The sequence below is a fragment of the Ailuropoda melanoleuca genome, chromosome 16, assembly GCF_002007445.2.
Source record: "Ailuropoda melanoleuca isolate Jingjing chromosome 16, ASM200744v2, whole genome shotgun sequence".
Taxonomy (NCBI): Eukaryota; Metazoa; Chordata; class Mammalia; order Carnivora; family Ursidae; genus Ailuropoda; species Ailuropoda melanoleuca.
Window position 1 is genome coordinate 45,006,073 of NC_048233.1, and position 26,491 is coordinate 45,032,563.

Genomic DNA, 26,491 nt, shown 5'->3' on the forward strand with positions numbered 1-26,491 from the left:
GGCGGCCTGACATTAAAATCTGCCTTGCATTGCTGGCATTTTCTGTCACATCAGTGAGTGTCAACTGGTGACAAGTTAATTCCTTCCCACTCTCTGGGTAGAGAACCGTCTCTCCCTCCTGATCTCATCAGCAGGACTCTTCGACCAATTCCCCTCTGAGACCCAGGTCGGGACACTCTGCCAAGGCATGCTGGAAGCCTTGCCTTCACCATTAACCCTGCTGGAGATACTCTTTTTAATTTCCATTTGGCTCGGAACCCATGTAAATGCTGAGCCCTGATCTAATTTCTAATTCAGTTCTGTCACCCCATCAAATTTACTGGGTGAGAAAGGGTTTAAAGATTTGGGCTTGTGAAGTTCCAATTCACACTTCTTTCCCCAGATGAGAGACACATGAGGCCTAGGGTTTTTCCCTGAGTCTTACTTGGCTTTGACATGCTGTGGTTATTCGCTCCTAGATGGCGACCGCCACATTTTCAACCACAAGGACCACAAACACACTCCACGACCATCCCTTAGGGTTTGAGGTCACAGGCAGTGCAGGAAATGGAGGCGTCTTGGGGAAGAGAATTCGGAAAGCCAAGATCAGTCCTGGTGAGCTGCAGCACATGCAAATCATAGCCACCCACAGCCCGAGTCAGCCCATGTGAAGGCCTGAGCGCTGGCTTCCCTCCCCGGCCCCTCCCCCACCTCCTGCCCTCAAGAGAGGTCAGGCTGAGATGAGCCCCATCAGAAGGACATGCTGCAGCTCTAAGGCTCTAAGTGACTCTCAAACTATCTGCTTCCTCTTCAGCTTTTCTGAGCACCGGACACTCCGCTCCCCCATTACGGGCCTGGTCCAGGGTGCCTGATGCAAGTTGTAAGGTCTCAAGATTCAGGGATAGCGCAAGAATGGCATCCAAGTCCACAACCTAGGGACAAAATCCATACCTTGACTGCACGACGACCAGGTACTTTTCTGAAAGGATGATCGACCCCGAATCAAGGCCGCCCTGAATTAGTGGGACTAAAACCGTACGCATGGCCTATGACTTGTAAAGTTCTCAAACTGCACACAACGAAGGGAGCTGTACAAAAGGAGAGGTGAATTCAGCCTCTCTGGACTGGTTGCTTTCTGAGATGTGGGAAAGCAGCAAGCATGAGAGGGAGATGTTTGCACCAAGCACGGCTGAGACAAACGGCATCTCCAGAGAAGCTTCTCTGTCTCAGACTGGGAAGCGATACGACAGAGGCTGCCAGACAAAAAGACCAGGAGTATATCTGGCCTGCCCGTGTGGCTCGTCCAGCCCACCAAACGTAAAAGGGTGATCTCGGCCAGTCTTGCCGGCTAGGAACGGGCTGGAGCCAGTGTTGGCCGCCCCTTTTGGCTGAACGGGGGCTCATTCTCTCGTTCACCACAGTTCCACCAGCCCCATCGCCTCACCTCTGACGTTCACCTTATCGATCGAGCCTCAGCAGGTAACTGAACTCAGGACTCCTAAATGTGGTGGCAAGGTTAAGGGCTCAGCCTCCGCAGCCAGATCCAACTTGAGTTCAAACGCCGGATCTGCCATTCCTAGCTATATAACCGTTAACTTCTCTGGGCCTCGGTGTGGTCATCTGTGAAGTGAGCACGATGATGATAATACCCACCTCCGATGGCTGTCCAGAGGCTTCTGTGTGTGAAGTAACATATCAAAGATGCTTAGACAAAAGGAAGGATCTTGTTCGTACTCAGGCCAAGATTATACCAGCCCGGGGGTGGGTACATATGCATGGGGAAGACATTCTGATGACAGAAATCCTAAATAGCTCTGTGCTCAGCCGCATGTTGTCCAAGGAAGGGGTGTTGCCTTCCCTACGACTTCGCAAGCTCGCTATTCCAGTCTCTCAGTCTCTGTTTTCATTCAATCATCAGATTCACCAAGTCCTTGTGGGGCACAGGGCATTCTTCTGGGTTGAGGCCTCATGGGGAAGAGAGAAGGAGGAATCAAAGAAGAGGGCTCCATTCAGGGCTAAGTGACTGCTGAGTCTGATTCCTCATCTGAAGGACGAAGAGAGTACTGGAAAAGTTAAGATAGTGTGTAAACTGTGTACGTAGTACAGTGCCTGGAACACAAGATGATCCTTTTGACTCTTTTCCTAAAGCCTAATTAGAAAGACACAAAAACAGAGGCAGGTTCTGTCTTTTCTTCCACTCTCATATCCATATCCATATCCAAATCCCATTCAATCTCTAGGGCCCGGTTCAAATGCCAGCTCTTCCAGGAAGTCCTCCCAGAATGACTGAGACCTCTCTCTGGGCTCCCCCAGCACTCTCCTTTCATGGTGGCTGGTGGCCCTTGCCACCCCATTGTGTGTAATGGCTATTTGTTTCTGGTTTATCATCTGCACTAGGCGGTGAGCTCTCTGGAAACAAACTGTTTTTATCCATCCTTGCATCTATGGTGCCGAGTGTGCTGCCTGACACTTGAGAATGCACTCTTTGAACGTCTGATAGATGAAGGAGTATAGTTAGCGAACCCCAGAGCAGGGCTGCTCTCTGGCTCTGCCATTAACTAGGTGTGTGCCACTGGGAAACTCACAGGATGTCTCTGGATCTGTTTTCCCTTCAGGAAAGTGAGGAGCTAGGGATGGATTTTAGGGTTGCCTGCTTCAAGCTGCCCAATGTCCCATAAGAGAAGCCCATCTGGGTGGGAGAGGGACCCACAAAGTGAACTAGGTCACCCACCTTATTCGTAGGTCAGGTGCTGAGTGGAGAACTAGCTAAGCCAGGGGAAGGCCACTGGAAGTCACAGTATGGGGACCGGGGATGGGAAGACAGAGGGACACACCTGTCTTGGTACCTAGGCCCTGCTCTCCCTGGTTAGACTAAAACCAATGCCCTACTTCAGCAGCACAGAAGGAGTCGAGAGTCAGCCTTGGGCTGTCTAGTAAAAGCAGCCTTCCATTAGTGGTGGTTCACATGAAGCCTTCCTGCTCACTGATCAGACAAACCTGGGCTTGCTTTCTGTTCAAGAGCTTCTCTCCCTAAAATTCTACGTACATATTGAACTCCTAAAACACGAGCTTCTAAAACCAACCAGAAATGAGGCATCGGATTTCTACATCTGTGCCAAAGGAGGGCCGTAGAGTCTGTCTGCTTGACTAAAGCTCGTCAGAGGCAGGGACCGCATCTGCTTCACCACCACCCAGTGAGGACTCTGGAACCTGCTTCTCGGTTTGTTGAATGAATGCATGTGAATGGCTGGAGAAGCACAAGAGGCCTAAGTCCCTGTGGGCCTGAGCAGAGAGGTGAGGCAGTCCCTGAAAAAAACAATGGAGTCGTTCCCCAATTTAGGGCCCCAGAGAGCACATTAATGCCCTGGTAAAAAACAAACAAACAAGCAAACAACAAATCTGCTCTCCCGCAACCACGATAGTAAGAGCAGATTTCTAGTGACGGGCAGTAGAGGTGGGTCCACACCTCCTGCTGGACCTTCAGGCCCCGGTCATTTGTCCTGGCTCCTACCATCTCCTAACGATGTCTCCTGCACAACCTTCCACGGTGCCATCAAACCAGGGCAGTGCCGGTCTCCCGGGAGCCCTGAAAGCTAACACGCAGGACAGGTCTGGGTGGCCACTGGGGTGGCCACAAGCTCCAAAGCTTGTCCACATGTTCCCCTTTTTTGCTGAGCCCTCCAACCCTGGAGTTGCTGGAGGACACCCAGGTGGCAGTGTGATTTGGGGCAGCCTTTCAGAAAATCAATGCCACCAGAAGGCATTCCGTACTCCAAAGATTTAATATCAGTAGGAAATATTTGATTGTTGGGTTTCAAGCGGTGTTAGATATGTGGGCAAGCAGAGGGAGGACGTCCGCTTCTCAGCAGCCAGCGGCATTGACTGAGTTTCCACTGTCAGCACCAGTCTGCCTGTGCAAGCCACTGAGCAGGCCAGGCTGACGGCCAAGAACGGCCAAGGAGACATCTCCCGCTGGCTGTGCTGTGGGCTGGGGGAGTGTGACCCTGGCATTTTCCAGGGACAGCTGGAGTCCCAGCTGCGGCAGCGGGGCCCCTCACCTGAGGGAGGAAGAGGCGTCCCCTGATTTCCTCCCACACTGGCTCAACGCTCTAGCTCCAGGAATTTCCCCCTCGACAGATGGTCACATAGTTGACCGCTGGAAGAAGGCTTTTTTGTATTTGGTTCCTGCTGGCTTTGTTAATCAAATACTGGTCATCTTGGCTGGTCTGTAAAGCCAAATGGTCCAAAGTCTTCCCGCTGCTGACCACTTACAGGGAGCTCATGAGCTAAGGAGGGCAGGCCCTTTGCCCTCCTGGGGGCCCTTCTTGGTTGTCAGGGAAGCACACTGGGGAGTTTCTGATTCCCTGAGTCAGTTGCTTGTATCAGTAAACAGGCCCAGCACAAGTGACGGGCCACCCACCCCATTGCCGGACTCAGGCAGGCTCTGCTGTGTGGCAGGCTGGGACCTCGGCAGAGTGGCTGGTGAGGACAGAGAAGAGGTTGGCAACATGCAGGACCGGAGCTAGAGAAACTGATCGAGCTCTGGGGCTGGTCCACTAGAGGCAGTGTCCCCACGGGATGGGCATCACTAACTAAGGGTGCTCATTTCAGTGGGAGGTCCCGGCCCTGAGAATGTGGGAAGGCAGGTGGATCAGACCAGGGGAGCAGGGCCCCAGCCAGATGGTATGCCGAGCGGGGCAAGCCTCTCAAATAGGAGGGTTGGCCAGATCTAGATGGGGACCCCAGAACCCAGCTTAGGGGGTAAGGGATCCATCCCAAGAGGGAACAGCAGAATTGATAGAGCATGGAGGCAGAAGGCCAAGTGTAAGATGAAGTCAGAGAAGGTTGAGGAGGGCTGGGGTAGGGAGGGTAGCAGGTGCAGGAACACACCCCAGGCTGCAGCAGCTCTGTGAAAGCCGTGTTGCTCACCATGGGAAGAACAGACTGCTGTTCTCTGCAGAGGGTGGCACTGGCTGGGCTATTAGCACATAGCACCTTGATGTGTGTTCTAGAAAGTACTCCCCTTTGGACTCCCAACTAGAAAAAGGCATTTCTGACACAGACTCATAGCAGGATGCGTGGCTTAGCAAACACAGATCCTGGGCGAGATTTTATTCCCCACTCCCCGTCATCTGGGTGCCGGGTGAAGGCCATAACCTCTAAAACCACATGTGGTAGCTCTGAGAGGTGGTTCAGAAACAGAAACGACCTAATGTGTAGGAAATACTTATCGGATTCCTTTCGACCACTGTGTTCATGGGCCGAAGCACTTCCCAGTCCTAGGGTGGAGGCTTGAGTCAGGGAGGGAGGGCACTGGCTCTCCAGAGCAGCCAAGAGCTCAACAGTCATACAGTTTCCTTGGGAGGGTGCTGGTCAGCACCAGAGTGCATGATCTGTAGCCTGGCCAAGAGTACCCCTCAGGCAGGTGACGAACGGTGCGGCAGCGGGAGGCAGCCCCTGGCAGTACGGAGTAAAGGTGAGAGGCTCCAGGACTCCTGCAGAATTCACTGCTAGGCTGCTCCCATGTCGAGGCCACTGGGTACCCACTGCCAGTCTTACAGATAGGCTATTCTAGTCCCAGCAGTCAAAGGCATAGGGGTGGGTGGTGAGGAGAAGCCTTCAGCTGAGTGGGCTGACAGCCCATGTGCCTGGCTGTATAAACACCTTTAAGCTGCCTGAGCCTTGGTTGTAATTAGATTAGCTATATGGGATTCTTTAAGCTCCATAAAGCACGATACTGTTGGACCATTCTTTTCCTTTGCTGCTTTTTTTTTTTAATTTTTGCAATTATTCCAGCTGCATGCAAAGCTGTTGGTATTTTTACAGCTTGGAATGAGTATCTCTTGTGTAGGACAGCATCTTTGAAACATTAAACAACAATTAGGCAGCCTCTGGGCCAAGAGATGATGGGGTCTTTGCAGGGGTGGAGGGGGACCCAGCAGCTGGTGGCAAGCAATCTGGGAGTTCTGATTCTGCTTCGCCACTACCCTGTGATTGTCTTACCAACAATTAAAAATAACAACGATGCACAGTTGTGCAATTATGTGTCATTTGTCAGGATTGTGAAGGTGGCTCCAGGTAGTGATGGAGGAGGCTCGGCCACCATCTGTGGGCCTTGCCCACCACTGCTCACACAAGCCCCAGACCCATATGGTCAAGTCCCAATCCCCAACATTATAGTATTTGGAGGTGGGGCCTTTGGGAGGTGACTGGGTCAGAGGAGGTCATGAGTGTGGAGCCCCATGATGGGCTTAGTGCCCCTTATAAGAAGAGCACAAGACACCAGAGCTTGCTTTCTCTCCACACACACGTGCGCCAAGGAAAGGCCATGTGAGGACAAGCAAGAAGGTGGTCATCTATAAGCCAGGAAGCAGGCTCTCATCAGACCCTGAATCTGCCAGCACCTTGATCTTGAACTTCCCAGGCTCCAGAACACGGGAACTAAATGTCTACTGTTCCAGCCGCCCAGTCTCTGGTTATCTTGTGACAGCAGCCCAAACGCAGGAAGACGCCGGGTGCAGCTACACTTGCACACGTTCTTTACGCACGCTCATACTGCATCGATGCATGCTCACCGGTTCACAGCCACTCACTCACACATGCTCACGTGCACACACATGCACACATGCTCACACCCCAACTTCGTCCTACTGCAAAGGAAATAGGAAGCCGACCCTCACACAAGATGACCTAAGCATGGCTGCCAACTCTTCAATTTCCTCTCAATGCTGACACAAGCCTAGAGCCTCCGGCCAACACAAGTCTCCTTCTTACTGGACCCTGGGCAAAGCTCCAGCTGAGGGACAGCCATACCCTTCTCTCAAGTTCCTTCTTTGCCTCCTTCTTTGCTGGCCCTGTTGCCCAATACCATTCTCTCCAAAGAATGAGGGCAAAATTCCAGTAAGTCTTTTGAAGTCAGAAACCCATGGTGCACTGGACAGCCTTGTTTAGTGGTCAAGGGCATCAGCTCCGAAGGCAGACAGCCTGGGTTCAAATCCCATGTCTGTGTGACTTTGGACATGTTCCTTAACTCCTCTGTGCCTGCTTCCTTGTTCTATAAAATGACATTGATGCTGGTTCTTACCATTATCATAGAGCACTGATTAATTTATAAAAAATACTTGGAAGAGGCTCGAGCACATGTTAAGTACTCATTGTGCTGGGGCTGCCTGATTAGGACTCTGTCTACTCAGAAGCACTGGGTCAGAGGCCCAGGCCCGGAGAAGTGGGGGTCAAAGTACAGCCCTGGTCAGAGGCAGCCCACTGAACGGTGGTCTAGCCAGGGGCCTGGAACACAGCCCGAGGAACACCTCGTGGCCACACCTGCCAGTTGCCCTGCACTGAAGTAGATCCAGGACCTGTACCTGGGGGGGTCTGGGGTACCCTGTGTGAGACACCAGGACACAGGCCCACCATTTTAGTGTGTGTGTGGGGTCATCCTGGATTTGATCCACCCTCCCCAAGAAGTAATGAGGCGGGTTGGCTGTCAGGGGAAAACTAGACAAGGAATCTATGTCCACATTGCTGAGCACAGGACCAGCTTCACGGCACTCCTGGTACCGGCTCCCATGCTGCTCCCTCCTCGCTTGGGGGCCTTACCCTCCAAGATGGCCTTTCTCTCCAACGGTGGGTCCTTAGATGCCCTTCTGATTAGGAGGCTGTCCAGAGTTTATTTTTAAATTAAATTGTCTCACTCCTCAAAAAAACAAAAACAAAAAACAAAAAACAAAAAAAACAACCCCAGACTCCCAGCAGTGTGGTGAGCAGAGAGATGTGGGTTCCAGGGCCAGGGGACCTGGGTTTGACTCCCCATCTTACCATGTCCCAGTTATGACCTTGGGCCCTGGTGACTTCTTATTTTTAGCTCAACGAGACTTAGCGTCTTCATCTATGAGACAGAGATGGTAACCCCATCTATTTCCCTGAGGGATTATAAGTGTCCTTTTGTAACCAGTTTTATTGAGGGACTACTATGTGCTGAACACTGGACTAGGTGCTGGGACACTGAGATGCCCGGCCCCATGTCTCTCTCACACTGGTCACCTTGGCTAATCTGTGCTAAATTGCTCACCATAACTTAGTGAGTGAATAACCAGTAAAAATGGTGTGTGAGGGAGGAAGCCAGAGCACATGGGAGTCCTTAAGGTGAACTCCTGATCTAGCTGGCAGGTGGAGTGCAGAGCCATCTGATCGAAGGCTTTCTGGAAGCAGTCCCACCTGAAAAGTCCCTGAGGCTTGAATTTGGCAGAGGGGGTGGGGTGTGGGAAGACAGTCATTCATTGCTGAGCAGAACAAATGGCCTGGAGCCTCCGTCACCAAACCTAGGGAGCCTGGCCACAGACTACACGTCCTCATAGAGTGCAGACAGCAGGAAGAACGAACACGGGGCTGCACAGGGACACAGCATGGGGCGGAGGAGAGAGCCCTGGTGGGAGTCAGATGACCCTAGGTCTACCTCAGCTCTGTCACTCACACGCTGTGGGGCCCTGGCAAGTCTCTATCCTACATAGGTTCTCAGTTTCCTCCCGAGAGCCACGTGGGGTTTGATTGTATGTCTGTCTGCCTCTCACGGTGGCGGGGGAGGGATAGCCCCGTTTGCTCTGTCTCTAGAGGCTGCCTGGTTCTATGCCTCATTCTGCCAACATTCGTCGAAGGTTTCAAGCAAAGGTGACCTGGGAGAAGGCTGGATCCATGAGCAAAGGGTACGCATCACCAAGGAGAGAGACCATCCCGCTTCCAGTGTATGAGGTGCTGGGAACCGGCCATTCTCTTGTGGGAAGGCAGTGGAAGAGGACAAGCGTCAGGCTGGGGTTAGATTGGGCATGTCACTCCAGCCAAGAGCAGACTGAAGTCTCCAGGGAGCGGGAGTCTTAAAAGAATATTCGCTATTGCCATTGCTTTGATGCCCTTTAGTCAAAAAATTCAGATTCATTTTGAAATTTCAAGTAGCATGAAGAGAAGTGTATATGATTTTTAAGTTTATCAAAAGAGGACACAAGTTAATATAAAGAAACACAGAAACCGATGAGGCGCCTGGGTGGTGAAGTCAGTTGAGTGCCCGACTCTTGGTTTCCACTCCGGTCATGATCTCAGGGCCGAGGGATCGAGCCCTGCGTTGGGCTCTGCACTCGGCACAGAGTCTCTTAGGATTCTCTCTCCCTCTCCTTCTGCCTCTCCCGCTCGTGCTCTCTCTCTCTAAAATAAATAAATAAATCTTAAAGAAAAAGAAAAGGCAAACACAGAAGCTGGAGATGGCACAGGAAATTGTTTTGGCAGTAGAGGTGGCTGGATGGTGGGATGTGGTGATTCTGGGACAGCTGGAGAGGGAGCTGAAAGAGCTCATGTTCAGCGAACACCTGCCCTGCGCCAGGTACTGGGATACCGGTGTCGCCTGAATGTGCTCACCATGGGGGCAGGGGTGATTGCTGAGCTGTGCGCTCAATGCCGTTCAAACACCTGTAGAGGGAGCGGAGGACTGAATGAAGGAACAAGTGCATGCCAGGAATCAAAGGCAGGGATGATTCTGTCAGCGGCAAATGCTGGTGCTTCTCTCCCTCTGGAGGTCCATAAAGGTTAAATCACTCAGTCCCTGCTAAAGACATTGGCCCACTGGGATTCACTGAGAGTACGGTAATTAAAACTAGGAGGCTCAGAGCTGTGTTCCCACCATTTCTTGAGATAACGAGGAAGAGGAGCCAGGGAGGGGAAATATTGTCTCAGAGTCTCAGGGCAGGCAGGGCAGGCAGGGCATGGCCCCCACGTCAGGAATGCCTGCCGAGGTTGGGTACCATTGAAGGGAGGAGGCTTGGGCTCAGCCGTCTGCCTCTGTGCATCGGATCTGAGTTCCGGTCACGATGGGGTACCAGCACGGGAAGCTCTCCCTTCCTGTTCTGCATTCTGCCCACCACTCACGTCATCTCCCTGGGATGCGGCAGGGAGGTCCCAAGGGCCCCATCCAGGGAAGACACACTCCACCCCGCAGTGCCTGCCGCCCGAGGCTTGCTCGGAGAGCTTAAGTGCCTACTGTCCGAGCTCCACAGCTGCAGGACAGATGGGGGACAACGGTTAGAGCAGTGATTCCCTGAGGATGTCCTGCTGCATGAGAATGCTCTGGAAAGCTTATTAAAATGCAGATTCCAAGCCTTGCCGCAGACCTACAGAATCGAAATTCATTTGTTCATTGAATCAATATTTATTACACACCTACAAGGACCAGGAACTATTCTAGGTGCTAGAGATACAGCAATGAACAAAACAGAAGTCCCTGTCTTTGTGGAACTTATATACGGGTGGAGGGAAAACGTACAAGTAAATAAAGTCACCAAGTGAGGACAAGTATATCAGACGGTAATAGGTGCTGTGGAAGAAACAGGAAGGGATGAGGAGTGACAGGGGTAAGGGCTGCCATCCCAAACAGGATGTCATTTTAAATACTTGAACAAAGGCCTGAAGAGACAAAAAAGCAAGTTATGCAGATATCAGGGGTAGGAGCATTCCAAGTGAAGGGAGCAGCAGGTGCAAGTGTCCTGAGGCAAGAACGTGCCTGAATGAACCTCTATTTTTAATTGCGCTCCAACACTAAAGTTGGAGACCACTCTAGCAGAATGACAGCACCCTACACAGGAGCCAGCCCCTGAAAGAGTGGAGCTTGTTTCGGAAATTGCTAAGCAGGCAGAGAACAGGGACTCAAGACTCCAGCCCTTGGCTTCTGAGGGACACAGTGAAGGATCTCGAGGGGCTTGGATGAAGAAAGGGTCATCAACGGCCCCTTTCCTGTGTGTGTGGAAACACGGGCCTGACCCCAACATAAAAATGCCTGCAGAGGAGGGGTTTGGGGGAGACAAGGCAGGAGCACACACAGAAAGTATGACATGGTCCGGAAGGACATTCCGAAAGCTCTGTACGCCCGCTTCTCTTCAAGTTTTAAACACAGACATCCCTTCCATCATGTCTTATCTCCTTCAAGCCTCCAAACAATCCCTGAAGTAGGAATTCCACATCCCAATTTCAGAGATAAGAAAAATAGGGTTCACAGAGGTTAAGAGCGCACAGCCAGGAAGAAGCTACAAAGAGCTGGAACTGAAAAGCTGGCCGACGGCCAAATTCTGCACTCTTCCGCGCTCTTCCCACCAGAGCACATTGTTTCGGGAAGGAGAGAAAAGCAAGAGCTTCCTTTAAGCAGTGGCTACACATCCGCTATTATTACTATTATTAGTTGTTGTTACTGTCATTAAAACTCACCCTCAGGGCACTCTTCACACCTTGCAGCTTGCACAGCACGCTCACTGCTGTTACCTCCTGTATCCTCAGTGGCGATGGGGCAGGCAGGGCAGGCAGGGGCTGATGTCCCCACACGGCACGTAAAACCAAAGCAAAGACCCATGGCCAGGAAGTGAGAACTGAGACCAGAAACTGAGTCCTAGTATGTTCCATTTCCAGTTTAGATTTATTTGCAGGACTCCTTGAGGCCAGGGGCTAGATGGCCTTCAAGCCCTTGGCCCAGGCTGGGTGCTACATAAATGTGTGTGGAACTGAACTGACTTGGCCTGACACGAAATAAACACGATTCCTGCACTGAGCGAGATGACGCCCCAGAGGGAGCCTGCTCAGGATAGTGTCATAGAGCCGCCTTCCCCCAAGTCAGGCTGGTCACGTCTGAAGGGCCCTTCTGCCCTTTGCCAAGGCGTGATGGCTCACCTCCTCCAAGAGCCACAGTCTCAAGGGTCTCTTCCCTTTTAAGAGCTCAGCTCAGGTTCAGGGATGGGGGGGAGAGGGAGGGGACCCATTACAGGTTATCTCCTTGCCCCGTCCACACAGGGTTATCTCCCTGCCCCGTCCTCACAGGGGTACTCCAGCTAGCACCTGTACCCCTCCCAGCATGCCTCCCACCCACCCAGGGTTCTGCAAGCTGCAGGGTCCTTGGACTGAGCCCTATTGCTCTGCTAGCCTCCCAGCACCCCTCCCGACACCCCTCATCGCCTCTAGCAATCTCCTTCTTCACACATCTGCTCCTCCCGAGTGGGGTGGGACGAAGACAGGCCTTTTCTTCCCCCCAGGCAGCCCTCACTTCTGTGCCCTGGAGGCCATCCTCTCCTCCCTCCTTGTAGGCCTTGTTCCATGCCTTAGCCTCAAAGGAGGCAGGCACCCCCTCCCCAGACCAGTGAAATCACCACAGCTAAGGGATGGCCACCCAGACTTCTTAAAAGCTCTCCAAGCAATTCTGATGTGCAGTCAGGGTCTTGAGAGCAACCTGCCTTTAGAAAAAGAGAAATAGAACACAATACAATACAATACAACTGAATAACACAGACGAGACTATAATAGAAAATATCATAGTGCTTCGTGCATTAGAAGGCTAACTATTGTTGCTTAAAAGTTTTGTTTCAATAGTGTAAGCTATTGTATGAGTGTAAGTAGGCGTGTCATCCTGGGTCATGATGCAAATGTCTTTGTTGCTGTGGATTATGGTTAAAATTTGTGTGAGTGAGTACGTGTGTGTGTGTGTGAGAGAGAGAGAGAGAGAGAGAGAGAGAGAGAAACACTGCTCTAGTTTCTGCTTTAGCTCCTGATTCTCTTTTACAGCCAAAATCCCTCACAGGAAAATCGACCCCCTGTCTGCCCTTCATCTGTATCTGGCTTCCATAAACCCTACCCCTGGTCCTTTACCAAAGCTTCCTGCTGAGGTTTCCATGATCCGCGCCTTCCAAATCTGGGGGCTTCTTCCCAGACTCGGTGTCCTCCACCTGTCTGTGGGTTCATTCAAATAAATGACTCTCACTCTGGGAATTCTCTCTTTCCATGGAGTCTGTCTTCCTCCAGGTTGTCTTGCCCACTCCTGCTCTGTCTCTCACCAGCTAACCCTCTCCCGCCTGCCTCCCCAATGTCTCCTTAGTATTCTCATGAGCTTCTTTCGTTCTGCCCTCTTTTCTTTGCCACTGTCTCCTCCCAGGCAACAGCTTCAGTTATTCTGTGTATAAGACTCCAAATTTATGTCCCCACGGTTCCCTCTCCTGAACCCCGGCTGTGCAGCAGTCTCCTGGGAGTGGATGTGAGGGCCGGGGAGGGGTAAACACTGACGGGGTTCAGTTCAGTCACACGCTTGACTGTGTCAGGCCGCGAGGCAAGCAAGGCAGGGTGACCATCCCCATTTTACAAAGGAAGAAACTAAGACTCCGAGACGCTGAGGGCTGTTTTCATGGTCGCGCCTCCAATGGTGGAGAGGACCCTAGAGCCCAAGACTTGAGACTTCAGTCCCGGGCTCTTTCCCTTCGCACCGCATGCTGGACTCCACACGTATGACAGTAAAGCGACGGCTTCTTCATCACGCCAGGGGGCCTCCACCAGCGCTGCCCAACAGAAGCATTAAGAATGCTTTTAAAAGCAGAGATGGCCAGATTCCCCCTCCACCTTATGAGCAGAATCTTCTGAGAGAGAGGTCTGCTTGTTTGAGCTTTATACTTTGAAGTAGTCACGGATTCATAGGAAAGCACACAGATACGTACAAAGAGGGCCCGGGACCCTTCACCCAGCCTCCTGCAACACTGGCCTCGTACAGCTGCACCACTCTTACAGCTATAGCACAATACCAAACCGAGCACACAGATGCGGCCTCCATCCAGAGCTTTGCAGATCTCTCCAGTAAGACATGGACCCATTTGGGTGTGAGTATGCAGGTCTGGGCAATTTTGTCACATACATCTTCGTGTAAATACCAACGCAGTCCAGATATTTAACTGTACAATCAGCATCATACTCCCTAGAATTCCGGGTTTGACAGCTCCCATCCCCAAAGAAGAACCATCCCGCTGCTCCCACCGCATGCATCCCACCGCACCTGTCCCACTGCTCCTTCTGCCTCCCTCCCCTGGGCACCACCATCATCCTCAGAGCCACCCTGGCTTGAAACCGAGCCATAATTCACCAGGCCCTCCTTAGGCCTACCTGCCCTCGATCATCATACCCACCCCTATAGCAGAACAGGGTCAAGGATGTCTCTTGCTTGGGGGATGTCCTCACCCTCGGAGAGATGGCTCATTCATCCTTAGCCTTCTCATTGTGTAAAAGGGGAGGGGCCAGCAGACCTGGGTGGAGCAAGGTCGGTGCATGGGTGGGCTAGTCAAGCTGTTGTGGTGTGAGCCATTGGGGGATGGGAGCTCTCGTAGGCATCCATTCCATGGACACAGCAAGGTAATAGTGAGAGGCTGCGAGAAGTGGGAGCTGGGCCCTTTCCCGTTTCCCTCATGATAGACAGTCACCTTGAAAACTACACTGCCTGTTTGCTTCCATCCTCTGATGTCTTTTCCTTCCTTCACACCCATGGAGCAATTAGAGTCAAATGATTCACAAGCACTGCCCTTCAGAAAGCTCTAAATTCCGCTTCACATTACTGCTCCTACACTTCTTACTACATGAAAGAATGAAAAAGAAAATTCGCTTATTGAGATTAAATATATTTCGATTATCTGATATGTTTCAGCTTTAATTGATAGCAAAACACAAATTGCCCATCTGAACTTCTCATTACAGCAACTGATTCACTGGGAAATTTACTACCTGACACCAGAGAAAGCACTAACGATAACACAGGCTCGGTGACTCTACGATCCTGTGACCCAGCGGTCTGGTTTTTAAAATCATGCATTACCCGAAGCACATCCATTTTAATCATCCTATCAAGAAGCACTGATTTTTTCTAGGGTTGGAGGGTATTATGGGGGTGGTATATGTAGGTATCAGAGGCCCTGGAACACGCACCAAGGGAAAGGGGTAGTTGGTAGCGGTTGGAGAAGGGGGGACAGAATGGGGTGGGGCTTCAACAAGTGTTTGCGGGCCCCATGGGCTTTGCTAAGGCCAGACAGAGCAGGGAGCAGGGCATCCAGCAAAGAGGACAGACTTTCAGCAGCTCTCTTGTTGTCACCATGTTACACACCCACTACCAGCCCTACCATCAACACCACGGTGACCTTCACCATCACCGGCACCATTGACACCTGAGCCATCACCACCGCCACCACTGCTAAGACAACACAAACCATCTTCCAGACAGAGGCCAAGGAACGCTACAAACTGAACTGATGCTTGCCAGAGAAGAGTCCCTGGAAAGGTTCACTATGTACGCAGTGCGTGTGGAAGTCACGACTATTTACCTTACACGGCACTAGAAAGTTAGAGGAGACGGTGCACAGCCAGTAAGGAAAAGCTTGGGGACCAGGCCCCTCCAGGATGCAGAGAGGGCACACCTGTGGAGGGAACCTTCTGGAGCAGTGACCATCTAGAATCTCCCATCTCTGAAGCAACACCTCAGAGAAGAAGCAGTCATGGAGAGCCTTAAGAAATTGAGAACCCCCCCAGAGGCTGCAGCTTCTGCTCAGAGGTCAGGCACGGAGCAGGGGGCCGGGCCCAAGGGAGTTGAAGCACTCACCGTTACTGCTGTTGTCGTCCACCAGGATGATCTCCTTGAGCAGGCGTGGAGGCGTGCGCTCGATGGCGGAGTGGATGGAGCGCAGCAGCACAGAGAGTGCTTCGTTGACGAAGATAAACACAATGCTCACCTGCGGCAGGCTATCGGGGAAGGAGAGGTTGCGGCACCTAGAGAGAAGAACGGCCGGGATCTTAGACCTGCCGGTGACTCAGGTGGGGTCACCCCAGCGGCTGGCCCACCCCACGTTTTAGCTCCAGCTTTGCCGGAGGGCTCAGGATTCCGGATTCTTCCCAGGGCCTCTTATCTGGTCCTTAAGACAAGCCCTGAGTGTGCAACAGACAGGCTCACACCATAAAACTGGCGTGTACCGCCACAGAGTCTGAATTTGTCAATGACTGTCCCAGCTGAATAGTTGTACAATTAGCACCAACGGTAGTCCCTGGAACCCAGCAGGGGTCACTGAGTATTTACTGGAAGAATGGCTCGATATTTCTAAGCCCACCAGGATAGAAAATGCAACCAAAGGGAAGTCTTAGTTTTTTCAAAATAGCAGGCAACATCTAGGTGAGGGCGGACCTTTGACGATCTGCCTCAGGAGAGAAATATGTGTCCTTCCAGAGACTTCGACAGCCAGAAGCCACTCTGCCTCACTCCAGAAGACATACTGCCTGGGGCCTCTCCTACTACTCATTTATCACCAGGATCCAACCTCCAGAACCAGGCTGAAACTAGAGTCAGAGTCTCCACACGAACGAGGGATGAAGGACAAGTCCAACCTCATTTCACAGATGAGGACACTAAGGCTCAGAGAGACTGAGTCTCCACCATGAGTCAGCTGCCAACTAGAATCCCAACTCTGGCCTCCGACATCTATACCAGGGTCCTTCCCTCAGGAGAAACGGTTGCTGGAGAGGCTGACTCTAACTGTCCCATTTCGCCCCCTAGTTCTCCTAAAACCCTGAAGTCATTGGAGGTCTCTTACCCGAAGGACTTGAGCAAAGCCATTAAAGTCTGTGTGTTATTCCCTATGGGAAGAGGAATGCATGACCACCGCAAGCATTGCACTAGTGGGTGGGAAACCATGGCTGGTGCCCTGCTCCGGCTGAAAGGAGCCATTATTCCAGAAGGCACTGACTCCCATCTTCAGGATAGTTGAAAGAAAGCAAAGAGCAGAAATTATAGGCTGTGAGCTCAGAGCGGAGGCTGTCCACTCCCACCACCGGCCACGGACAGCTCCAGGGGCTCAGAGCTGGTGACCATGTTGAATGGTTCCACAGCGGGAGGTACAACCAGGTTAGAACACACAATGATGAGCATAATAGCACGGAGCTTCTGCTCGTCGGCAATTAAAGTGCTGCGGGATAGGGATGGGCCTGTTCTTCCCTAAGGAGGGAGGCTGCAGGATAACCAGCACCGAGCAATTTGGAGAAATCACCGTGGGGCCCCAGCCTGCTTAAGAGCAGGAGATTAATAAACTAAAATCACCGTCTCTATGGTTACCAGAAATTTACAGAAACTTCTCCCATTCTATTTCCAGCTCTCCTTCTCTCTCACCGAAGAGAGGTGGGGGAAGGGGAAGAGTTGAACCTTTTCCCAAATCCACCTCATACTTACAATTTTAATAAAACCACCAGGTTAACAGATTGGTGTAAAAGGCATTCATTCTTGTATTTAATGGAATCAATATTTGTTGAGCGTCTTTCATGAGGCAGGTATTACTGTACGCAGGGTGTGGACGAAATACCTATCCTCATGGCACTTAGACTGGACAGGGGAAACGGGTAACATGGAAGCAATTTCATAGGAGTACTGAGATGAAAAGTATCGCAGGGTAGGAGATCAGGGTGATGCCTTGGCAGTTGTTCCAGAAGGCGTGGTCGGGGAAGGGCTCTGTGAGGATTTAGTGAGAAACTTAAATGGTATGAAAAAGCAAGCCGTGCAAAGGCCCGGTGGGGCTGAGGGAACAGTGCTGTGATGGGACAGGAAGCAACAGGGGAAAGTGGCTCATGTAAGCGCCGTGAAGGGATGAAGGGATGTGGAGGTGGAGGGAGGGACTTCCATGAAGGAGAAAGACTGGAAGGACTCTTTAAGCTCATCAGACCGTTTCCAAAATATTTTTTGTCGCTGTGAATGTGATTTTTATAAGAGCCATGAGAAGGCTTGTGGTTAACAGTCAATCCCTCTGACTAGTACTTATCTGTGTCTGTCAAGACCGGCAGCTGGCCTTTCCTCAGGCATGAAAACTGACAGAAGCGTTAACTTCTACAACCCGCTCGCTAATTGCATTTTTAAAAATAATACTACATATGGTCAAACTGCTGGCACATGACTTTTATTTTTTTTTTTTCAAATAAAATATAGCGAACAGCTCCCAGTAAGGTCAGCACAGGGGTACACGTTCACTGTCCTTTCCACTAGCCCCACCGCAGTGAAGACCGTGCCCCCGTGTCCGGAAGCATTTCTCCACAGTTCCTTGGGTCCTTAGAGCCCCGCTGACTAGAGCTGCGGGTTGTTTGTAGGTGTTTTCCAGAGCTGGGGGTTAACTGCCTTCCTCTTCCCCCCTCCTTTCCTACTTCTGAACATAACCACTCCTCCTCCCCGTCCCAAAGAGCCCAAGTTTAATCTCTCCCAGTATCAGCATGCACCCACCGACGGTTTGAACCCCCAGGGCCTGGGGGCCGACTCCCAATGGTCTTCCCCTACGCAGAATGGAAATGTTATATTTGTATCATAAGCAAAACTCTGCTGGCCACCATTTTTGCATGAAAGACTTTCAAACATAAGGTGTTTATATGCAACTGCTTTGGAACATAACAGAGCCCCTAGAGCAGTGTATCTCACTGGTACGTGTTTATTGTCTGCCCCCCCCCCAGAGTAGGGGCTTTATTTTGCTACTGTGCTCTTACTCTTAAACCAGAGTCTGGCACACAGTAGGTTGTTGGAATTAAACAAAGCTAACAGGGCTACTGATTTTATGGAAGGCCTAATTTTTATATGCATGCTACTGACCCCAGCATGTTCCTTTTTTTCTGCAAACCTCCTCCCTGTGTCAGAGAGTCAGGGCCTCTCTCCACCAGCGAGTCCTTTCTCCCCTGAATTTACAGCCCCAGTTCCTCACATTCAGTCTTGGGCAGCTCTCTGATTCTTGGTACTGTAATTAAGTGATCCCTCCGGGCCAAATGTCCTGACCTCCTTAAATCCTTCTTTCCTCCCCTTCTCTCCCAGCAATAACTGTGCTGCCCTGGCCTTTCTCTCTCTCCACACTGCAACGCACCCTCCCTCATCAGTTTACTGGAACTTAACCTAAATATGGGTGTGGCCGAGCAGAGGCTGAAGGGTGGGCAGGATGAGAAAGACAAGGTGGGACAAGAGCATGAAGCCCCCCAGTCCCAGCTCCGTCCCAACTTGCTGCGTGACCCTGGGCGGGCCACTCTATCTCTCTCCATGTCACGTCACAGAACAAGGGAGGCAGAAGAAACGACCACTTGGTTGTCTTTTCTCTCTAAGATTCTATAAAATTTGGGGTCTTCTATCTCCCACGGGGTGAAGAGAAGACACCTCATTAAAGAATCGGTGTGCGAAGCTGCCCCCCCTCCCATGCAGCACCTGGTCACCATCAGATGCCGCAAGACACGTCCCTTTACTGTCCTCACGATTACACAAGGTGACCACGTGTCCTGGTTTGCCCATGACTCTTCCAGCTTCAGCACTGAAAGTCCCATGCAAAGTGGGACAGCCGGTCGCCCTATGAGTGGACCACAGCGTCCCAGCCTTGTTGAGGGTAGGGACGGGGCTTGCTCCCGGCATCTGCTGAGTAAGCTGGTACTACCTTCTCAAAGTTCCCAGCACACACACACCGACACACAGTTGTGGCTCATACTTTCATCTCATCGCTGAAGTGAAACTTGCTTGCAGGAGAAAGGAGGCAAAAAGGAGGAGAGAGAACAGCCTGTTAGGCAAGATGTGTAACCACATACGTGCTGGTTACACTCACCATCGTCACAACTGAACACTGAACTCAGGACAGGAGCCTGCCTGCCACAGGGCAGCCCAAGGCTTTCGAAGGGAATACACATTCAGGAAGCACTATGGAAGAGAATTGTTCCAGACCCAAGCCCAGCACTTGGGACTCCAGAGTCCAGCCACTTGCTTCGCCCATCCACCAGCATTGCCCACACCCCCCACCCCAGAGCTTTGCCTCTATATTCACACCCCTGAGATGCTCTCCCCCAGCACTTCTATCCTCCAGGGGTCTCGTGCCCAAACCCTCTGCCCCCAGTGCCTGCTCCCCACCTGCTCTGGGTGTCTGTCTCTGGGCTCCCTCCTCCCTGCTCACCTCCCCAGGACGGCCCAGAGGACGTGAGAGTCAGAGGAGCCACAGGAGGGCCTTTCCCTCCTGATGTTTCTGGAGAAAGCCCGACTGTACAGGACCGGTTCCTTACTCATTTTGAGAAGAGGCATATTCTCCTATAAAATTAAGTCATAAAAGTTCCCTTTTTACTTTTATTCTTGTTCAAAGTCGAGCCATTTCCACTAGAGATAAAAACAAGGCATTTCTGAGAAGGGAGTACTATGGCTGTCTAATAAGCTGGAATTGATGGTCATGATAAACTCAACTTTATCGATCTCTGCACACAGAAGGTGATGTGGGATGGGAGCAGCTCTGCAGACACCTCCCGGCAGAGCTCCCCGAGACTGTTTTGATCTGCTTATAAAGCACACTTATATCACAGTTGCCTGTGAGAGGCAGGAAGCCGTGACCAAGTAAGTGAGGCCAACCCCAGCTCGCGGTGGCTGGGTACCACCCTGGACAGCGGCCAGATGCCTCCATGTGGCATCGGCGGATTTTCTACTCCCTATGACCTTGGCAAATCTACAAGCTCCCAGTCTTTCAGGGTGATAACTCTTGGGGAGGCTGCTTGACCTGGGATGGAAGGAGTGGGTAAACCTCTTCCAGGATGAAATCAAAGTCAAATGTGAGCTGCGGCTGCTTGCCAGTGCAAGGGGTCACCAGATCCAACTATGCCAGGGTGCTCGGAGTGGAGACGGGGCCTTCCTGGACCAAGCAGCAGGAAGATGACACGCCCAGATACCTGCTCCCCTGAGTGTCCGCAGCCCTCTTTCTTCCCAGGCTTCTCCTAAGAGGCCCTCCCCTGCAGTGGTGGTCAGCACAGGAGGGTTCACGGAGACCACTAACCACCTAGAACACAGACCTTGGGACAGAGCCTGGTCCCAGGGTCAGCACTGCCTTCTTGGTCCTTCAAGACCATCAGTGTCCTCATCCCAGCCTCCACCCTCCTACCTGCACCCATAGGACTTGCTTGCTCCTCCTCTGACCTCACTTGGGTACACTGCTGGCTTCTTCTAGACCTTTCCAGATGAAAGGCTCCCAGGCTTGCCAGCGTCCAGTCTGCTGGATTTAATGAAACCCACAGGTGAGGGCAATGAGGGGATTCTCACTGAGCATGAGGATAGTCAAGATTTTTACTCCCTCTGGCTGGCATCCCTACCTCCGTGACCTCTACAGCCGAGAGACTGCATGGTACCTGCTACCCCTACTGCCCATGGACTCCGTGCAGAATATTTGGAAATTTTAATAGTAATTATTTCCTTTTCTGAGTGCTCACGATTTGCCATAAACCATGCTAAGAGATGTATGGATATTTTTACTCATCCCCCCCCGCCATTTATTCCTTCCTAAAATCCTGTATGGCAAACACCATTATCCCCATTTTACAGATGAGGGAAACAGGGCTAAGACAGTAAGTTATTTTCTAAGGCTTGAACCTGGTCTCATTCGTCTCCAAAGCCTGTACTTGTAATCCCTGCTAAACTCGAGTCTGTATCACCCTTCCCACTCTCACCCGGAGATGAGGCCAGCAAAACAATGGTGTTGTGACAAGCCAGGGACCTGGTGGGGTGGGGGGCAAAACAGAAGTCACTCTGGGCTGCTACCTGATGAAAGGTGGAGAGGATGTCCTATGTCTGTGATGTGTGCAAAGACGAGAAAGCACGGCTGAGCACCTGAAGCCTGAAACTCTTCCTGGTGCTTGTTCCCATTGGGATAAACAATCCCAGTGACTCCTTGTATAAAGGGGTCTGGGTCTTCTGTCCCATGGCTTCCTCATTTGGCCCACCACTGATGGGACCACAGACCGATTCCTGAGCTCCACATAGCTACCAACAGCCTGGCCATCAGCGTACAGGGCAGCCTGGCCCACGAGCTGTGTGTAGCCAGATCTGGCAATCCTGAAGAAGGGCCAGCGACCCGACCCAGGCCTGTCTCGTGTGAAGGTTGAACGTGAGATACCCCAGAAGGCAGGAGGGGAGTCTGGGGCAGTAGGAATGATGGGGTTAGAACAGGACAGGTCAGGGAACTGGAGATGCTGACAGTCACCACTACAGACCACGCTCTAACACGTAAGTCAGAAGAATGCAGCCGCGAGCCTCCCCGGGACGTCCTGAACTATGCCGCCCTCCTCCACACCTGAGCACAGGGCTTCTGATTGTGTGATGACGTAACTGGGCATGAGCATCAGCCTACAGAGAACTCCACCTGTCTGCGGTTGCTGAGTGAGCTCAGCTCCTTGCTCTGAGAGCGCACACAAGCCCCAGGAAGGAGAGGCCTGCTGTGATTCCCAGGCTGGAAGCAGACCCCCTGTCAGACTCTCACAGCCTCCTTGGCCTTACTTGCATGCCACTCACATGCCATCGCAACATGTTTTTATGTGATTATTTAACAAACGCCAGCGTCTCCTTGAGCCTATAAAGTGCGCGAGCTCAAGACCACACTCGCTTTACTCACCAGGTATCGCCTTTCCCTCGTACCAAGGTCAGCACAGAGTAGAAATTCAGAAGCCCCCGGGTGTGTTGCTGAGTGAACAAATGAATACATACTTGAATGACGAAAAGGAGAACTAATTCAGGCCCGTGAAAGTCCTGTGGGTGGGAATTCCAGCATGATCTGACAACAGGAATCACTGAGCTGAACAGCAACTCCCTGACGGTACCCTGAATGATTTCCTAACGTGAATGTAGTTGCCGTAAAAAATCTATAAACTTGGTGCCTGAAAACAACACAAATGGATCATCTTACAAGAAAGGTACAGAGGGGCTCGGTAACTTGCAGGGGGTCAACCAGTTTGTAAATGAGAGACCTGGCCTTGCAACCCAAGTTTTAAACATTGTTCTATAATCTAAGAAGAAGCTTCATCTGTTTGTCATATTATCCAGTTTCTCTTATCCTCCCATAAGCCAGAGGGGTAAATGGAGCCTGGGTGGGGATATCCAGAGGCTTCGGGGACCTGGCAAGACGCCACATCTGGCTCAGCTATAGAAGAGATAGCCGACATCGAAGAACTGGGAGCTTTAGCTGTCTGTAAGGCGAGAGAAACAGGCCGTGTGATCAGAAACCACGGACAGGTCAACTGCTCAGCAGGATGCGATCATCAAAGTGTCCGGCTTTCATCCAGAGGCAGAGCTTCTACAAACATCTTTCGGGTGCTTGTATCAATTTAGAGAAAGGATCTGCTATGTTGAATGTCAATTATAAGTAGGACAAGAGGGAAAAGAGTCATTTGAAATGTAAACAACCAACAGGAAGCAGGGAAACCATTTGTTCCTAAAACATCTTACTAGAAATCCAGAGGAAATGGAATCCCTAGAGCTACGTGGACAGCGGCCCAGGGAACAAGTCAGCTGGCTCTGGTGGAGAAGGCACATCAGGAACTGAGCATCTCCATGTGTCGAGTTTGTTGGGCAGCAGGTCAGGCCCGTGGCAAAGAGAAAGTGGGGGAAGGTGCACCCCTTAGGTCAGAAAAAGGAGGATGGGGCATCTTTGCTCTCCATCAGACCTGGCTCTGGTCTCGGATGCCCAGACCTCTGGGGCTGAGGAGAAATCATTCTTTCTGACCTGCCTGGAGCTCCTCTCACCTAGCGCCGGGGCCGGTGGCCTGTCCCATGTGGCTCCTTGTCCGCACAGCAGTCCTCCCGGTACTTAAAGTCATGGTCATGTCCCCCTAAGCCACCTCTTTTACAGATCAAAGACCCAGATGATACAAGTAGCCAAAAATTAAATAGCAGTTACTATGTGTCAGGCAGTGTTCTAAATCTTACCATCTCTAATTTGTGCTTAGGAAAATCAAGGCATAGAGAGGCTGGGGAACTTTCTGGAGATCAACCAGCTTGTAATAGTACTCTATAATCGGAGCAGAAACTGCATCTGCTTGTCATGTTCCCCACTTTCTCTCTTGGCTCCTTCTCCTCTGAACATACTCCTTCCACTATATCCCTTAAAATCCAATTCTGCACTTGTCATATGAGTGGCAAAATAGACAAAACTATCACCTCCCCTTTTAAAGACATTATATTTCTATTAATATAGATCAAGATTATATTATCTTTAAGAACAGCCTGCATGATACTATTGGCCCATAAAGAGCTTAACATTAAGAATCAGAACTGTTTTCCCAGAGTGCTTTAGTGAAGGAGTGTGACCCCTCTGCCCTGCTGTGTGTGGTTAACATTTTCGATGCAATTGCAGAATCACTATTAAGGGTGTTTCCCCTTTGTTTGGAGTCTGCCTTCAGTGTGGACACATCTTCCACAGATCTCTGGGTCACCTCCACAGAGCCACGATCCCAAACCAGAAAAAGTCACCTGGGCCGGGGAGGGCAAGGGTGTTGCGGCAGTGTCCTAAAGATGCAAGACCCAGCTAAAAATACTAGCTCTGCCACTAACACCTGTGGGAACTTGGGTAGCCTTCTTCACTTGACAAATATTCAGTATTCTCCCATATAAAATAGAAATAATAATAACTACCTCCAAGAGACATAAAGATAAAGTGACATTAGAAAATACACATTAAGCAGTCTGCCCAGCACCAGGCACACAGTAAGCGAGCAAGTGGTGGCTCTTAGTAAAAATCATTAGCCCCTGGGTAGCAGCTCCCACAGGGCCCAGCAATCATGATCCCAGCTGCTCCCCCTGGAGCCATCCCCCTTGCCCCCCAGGACCAGCTACATAATTTGTGGGGCCCAGGGCAGAGGGAAAAGATGATGGTATTCACAGATTATTCCGAGTTTTACCACAGTGACAGCAGAGGATTAACGCAAGCTCAGAGCGTCTCCGGGCTTCTTGGCACTCTGTGCGACAGGCTGCGCCCTGTATGCGTTTCCTAATACTAATATTGCTGCTGCAAGAACGCACTACACACTTGCTGGCTTAGAACAACACACATTCATTCTCTTACAGTTCTGGAGGTCAGAAGTCTGACGCGGGTCTCGCGGGGCTAAAATCACAGCGTTGGCAGGACTACGCTCCTTTCTTGACGCTCACGGTGGTCATCTGCTTTCCTGCCTTTTCCCAGTACCTAAAGCTTGCCCACATGCCTTGGCTTACGGTTCTGTTCTGTCTCCAAGGCCAGCGATGGCTGGTGGAGCCCGTCACACTGCCGTTCGCCTGGCCCTGACTCTTCCGCCTCTCTCTTCCACCTTTAAGCACCCTGTGATTCCATTGGGCCCGTCCGGATAATCCAGGATAATCTCTTTATTGTAAAAGCCGCTGATGAATGACCTTAATTCCATCTGCAACCTTCACTCTCCTTTGCCATGTACCAGACCATAGCCATAGGTTTCAGGGATTAGAACAGGGGCACCCTTGGGTGACCTACTCTACGCACCCAGCCAGCCCTGCTGGCTCCCAAAGTCCAGAGATCTCAGATATGTGTCTGCAGTCTGCACCATGAGGACCCTACAGCCCTCCAATTTGCACATGCAAACCTGTGGCCACACCCCAGCAGTGGCCGCAAACACCCACAGTCACCTTGGATGGACTCTAACCTGCTCCCAGGGGGACCGAGTCCCTGGCTCCATGCTGCCTTCTCTCCCTGCTATAATCCCATTCCAGATCTTTCTACTTGGATGTTCATACAGGATCTCTCCAGTTCAGGAATAGGGCTGGTGTGTGTGTGTGTGTGTGTGTCTATCCCAGTTCCTTCCTCCTGCAGAAAACAGTCTAACCCCCCTTTAGTTATCCCCTCATGCCTTGGTCTCAAGCTTGAGCTCCCTACTCAACCCAAAAGCCAGTCCACACCCTACCCCCTGGGAGGGAGGGACAAGGGCCTCAGGGGACGCTGGAAAGAAAGGCGACATCATCACTGACAGACTCAGGAGCCTCTGAGATCTCCCAGGAAGAGGCAGGAATAGTACCTGCCGAAGGCTCTGCCCAGAACTACCTTGGAGGTAGGCCATGGAGTTGCCATGGCAACTTTAAGCCTCGAAGCTTGACACCCGGAGCTCCCTTTCTCCTATCCACACCCAAATGCCCATTAGATCAGGCACTCGTCCCTCATACTTTCCGCAGCTCCTGTTTGGAAATGACAACCAATGCCTGCAGAAAAGAATGGGGCGCGCACCTGCTGTTGTGGAACTATGGGCTGCCATGTGCCACCTGCCCCGCCTACTGTGGCTGCGTGGGCGCCTGCCCGTACCTTCCTGCCCTGAGCTGCTGAGTGGCTTCGAGCCCCCATGAGCCTCCTCCCCCACAATCACAACCCATCTCCTCAGCACCCCCCCAAAGCTGCTGCCTCCATCCTCTCTCTCTGTCCCACAGGCAGAGACTTCCCTGATCTCTTTCTTACACCCTCATTTTTTCAAAACATTGATGCTTCATCTACAGGCAGTAAAATTCACAGATCTTAAGTGAATTTGATGGGTTTTGACAAATGTAGTCCACACCCCAATAACACTTGTTTTTCTCTTCTCTTTTGGGCCCTGGTAGGGTATAAGGAGCAGGAGGATGGACGGCAGGACTCTCTGTGTGCTCAAGGACACAGAGAAAGCCACAGGGATGTCTGCAGCTTGCATCGGGGATGGGAGGGATGGGGCCAAGTCCAGCCAGCTTGAGATTCAGCTTTTCTCCCCTTTGATCCTGAGGCCTGGGTGTCTTTCCAACCTAGAAAGCAAGAAGGCAAACCCCTGCCCAGATCTGGCAAAGGACCCTCCTGGGGTGAGGTCCAGGAGGGTCACCAGAGGAAGATACCAATGTCCTGTCTCTCCTGGGTCTTCTCATCTGGATGGTGCTTGTTATAAC

The 26,491-nt window shown here is 51.5% G+C and overlaps 1 protein-coding gene across 1 annotated transcript in view; it reads right to left on the reverse strand.

Annotated features, from left to right (window-relative positions):
* Positions 1–26,491, reverse strand: part of GALNT18 (polypeptide N-acetylgalactosaminyltransferase 18) — a 328,800-nt gene that overhangs the window by 129,879 nt on the left and 172,430 nt on the right. The window contains exon 3 of the mRNA XM_002928032.4: positions 15,401–15,567. Coding sequence (XP_002928078.2) covers positions 15,401–15,567 — 167 coding nt within the window. The remainder of the gene's footprint in view (positions 1–15,400; positions 15,568–26,491) is intronic.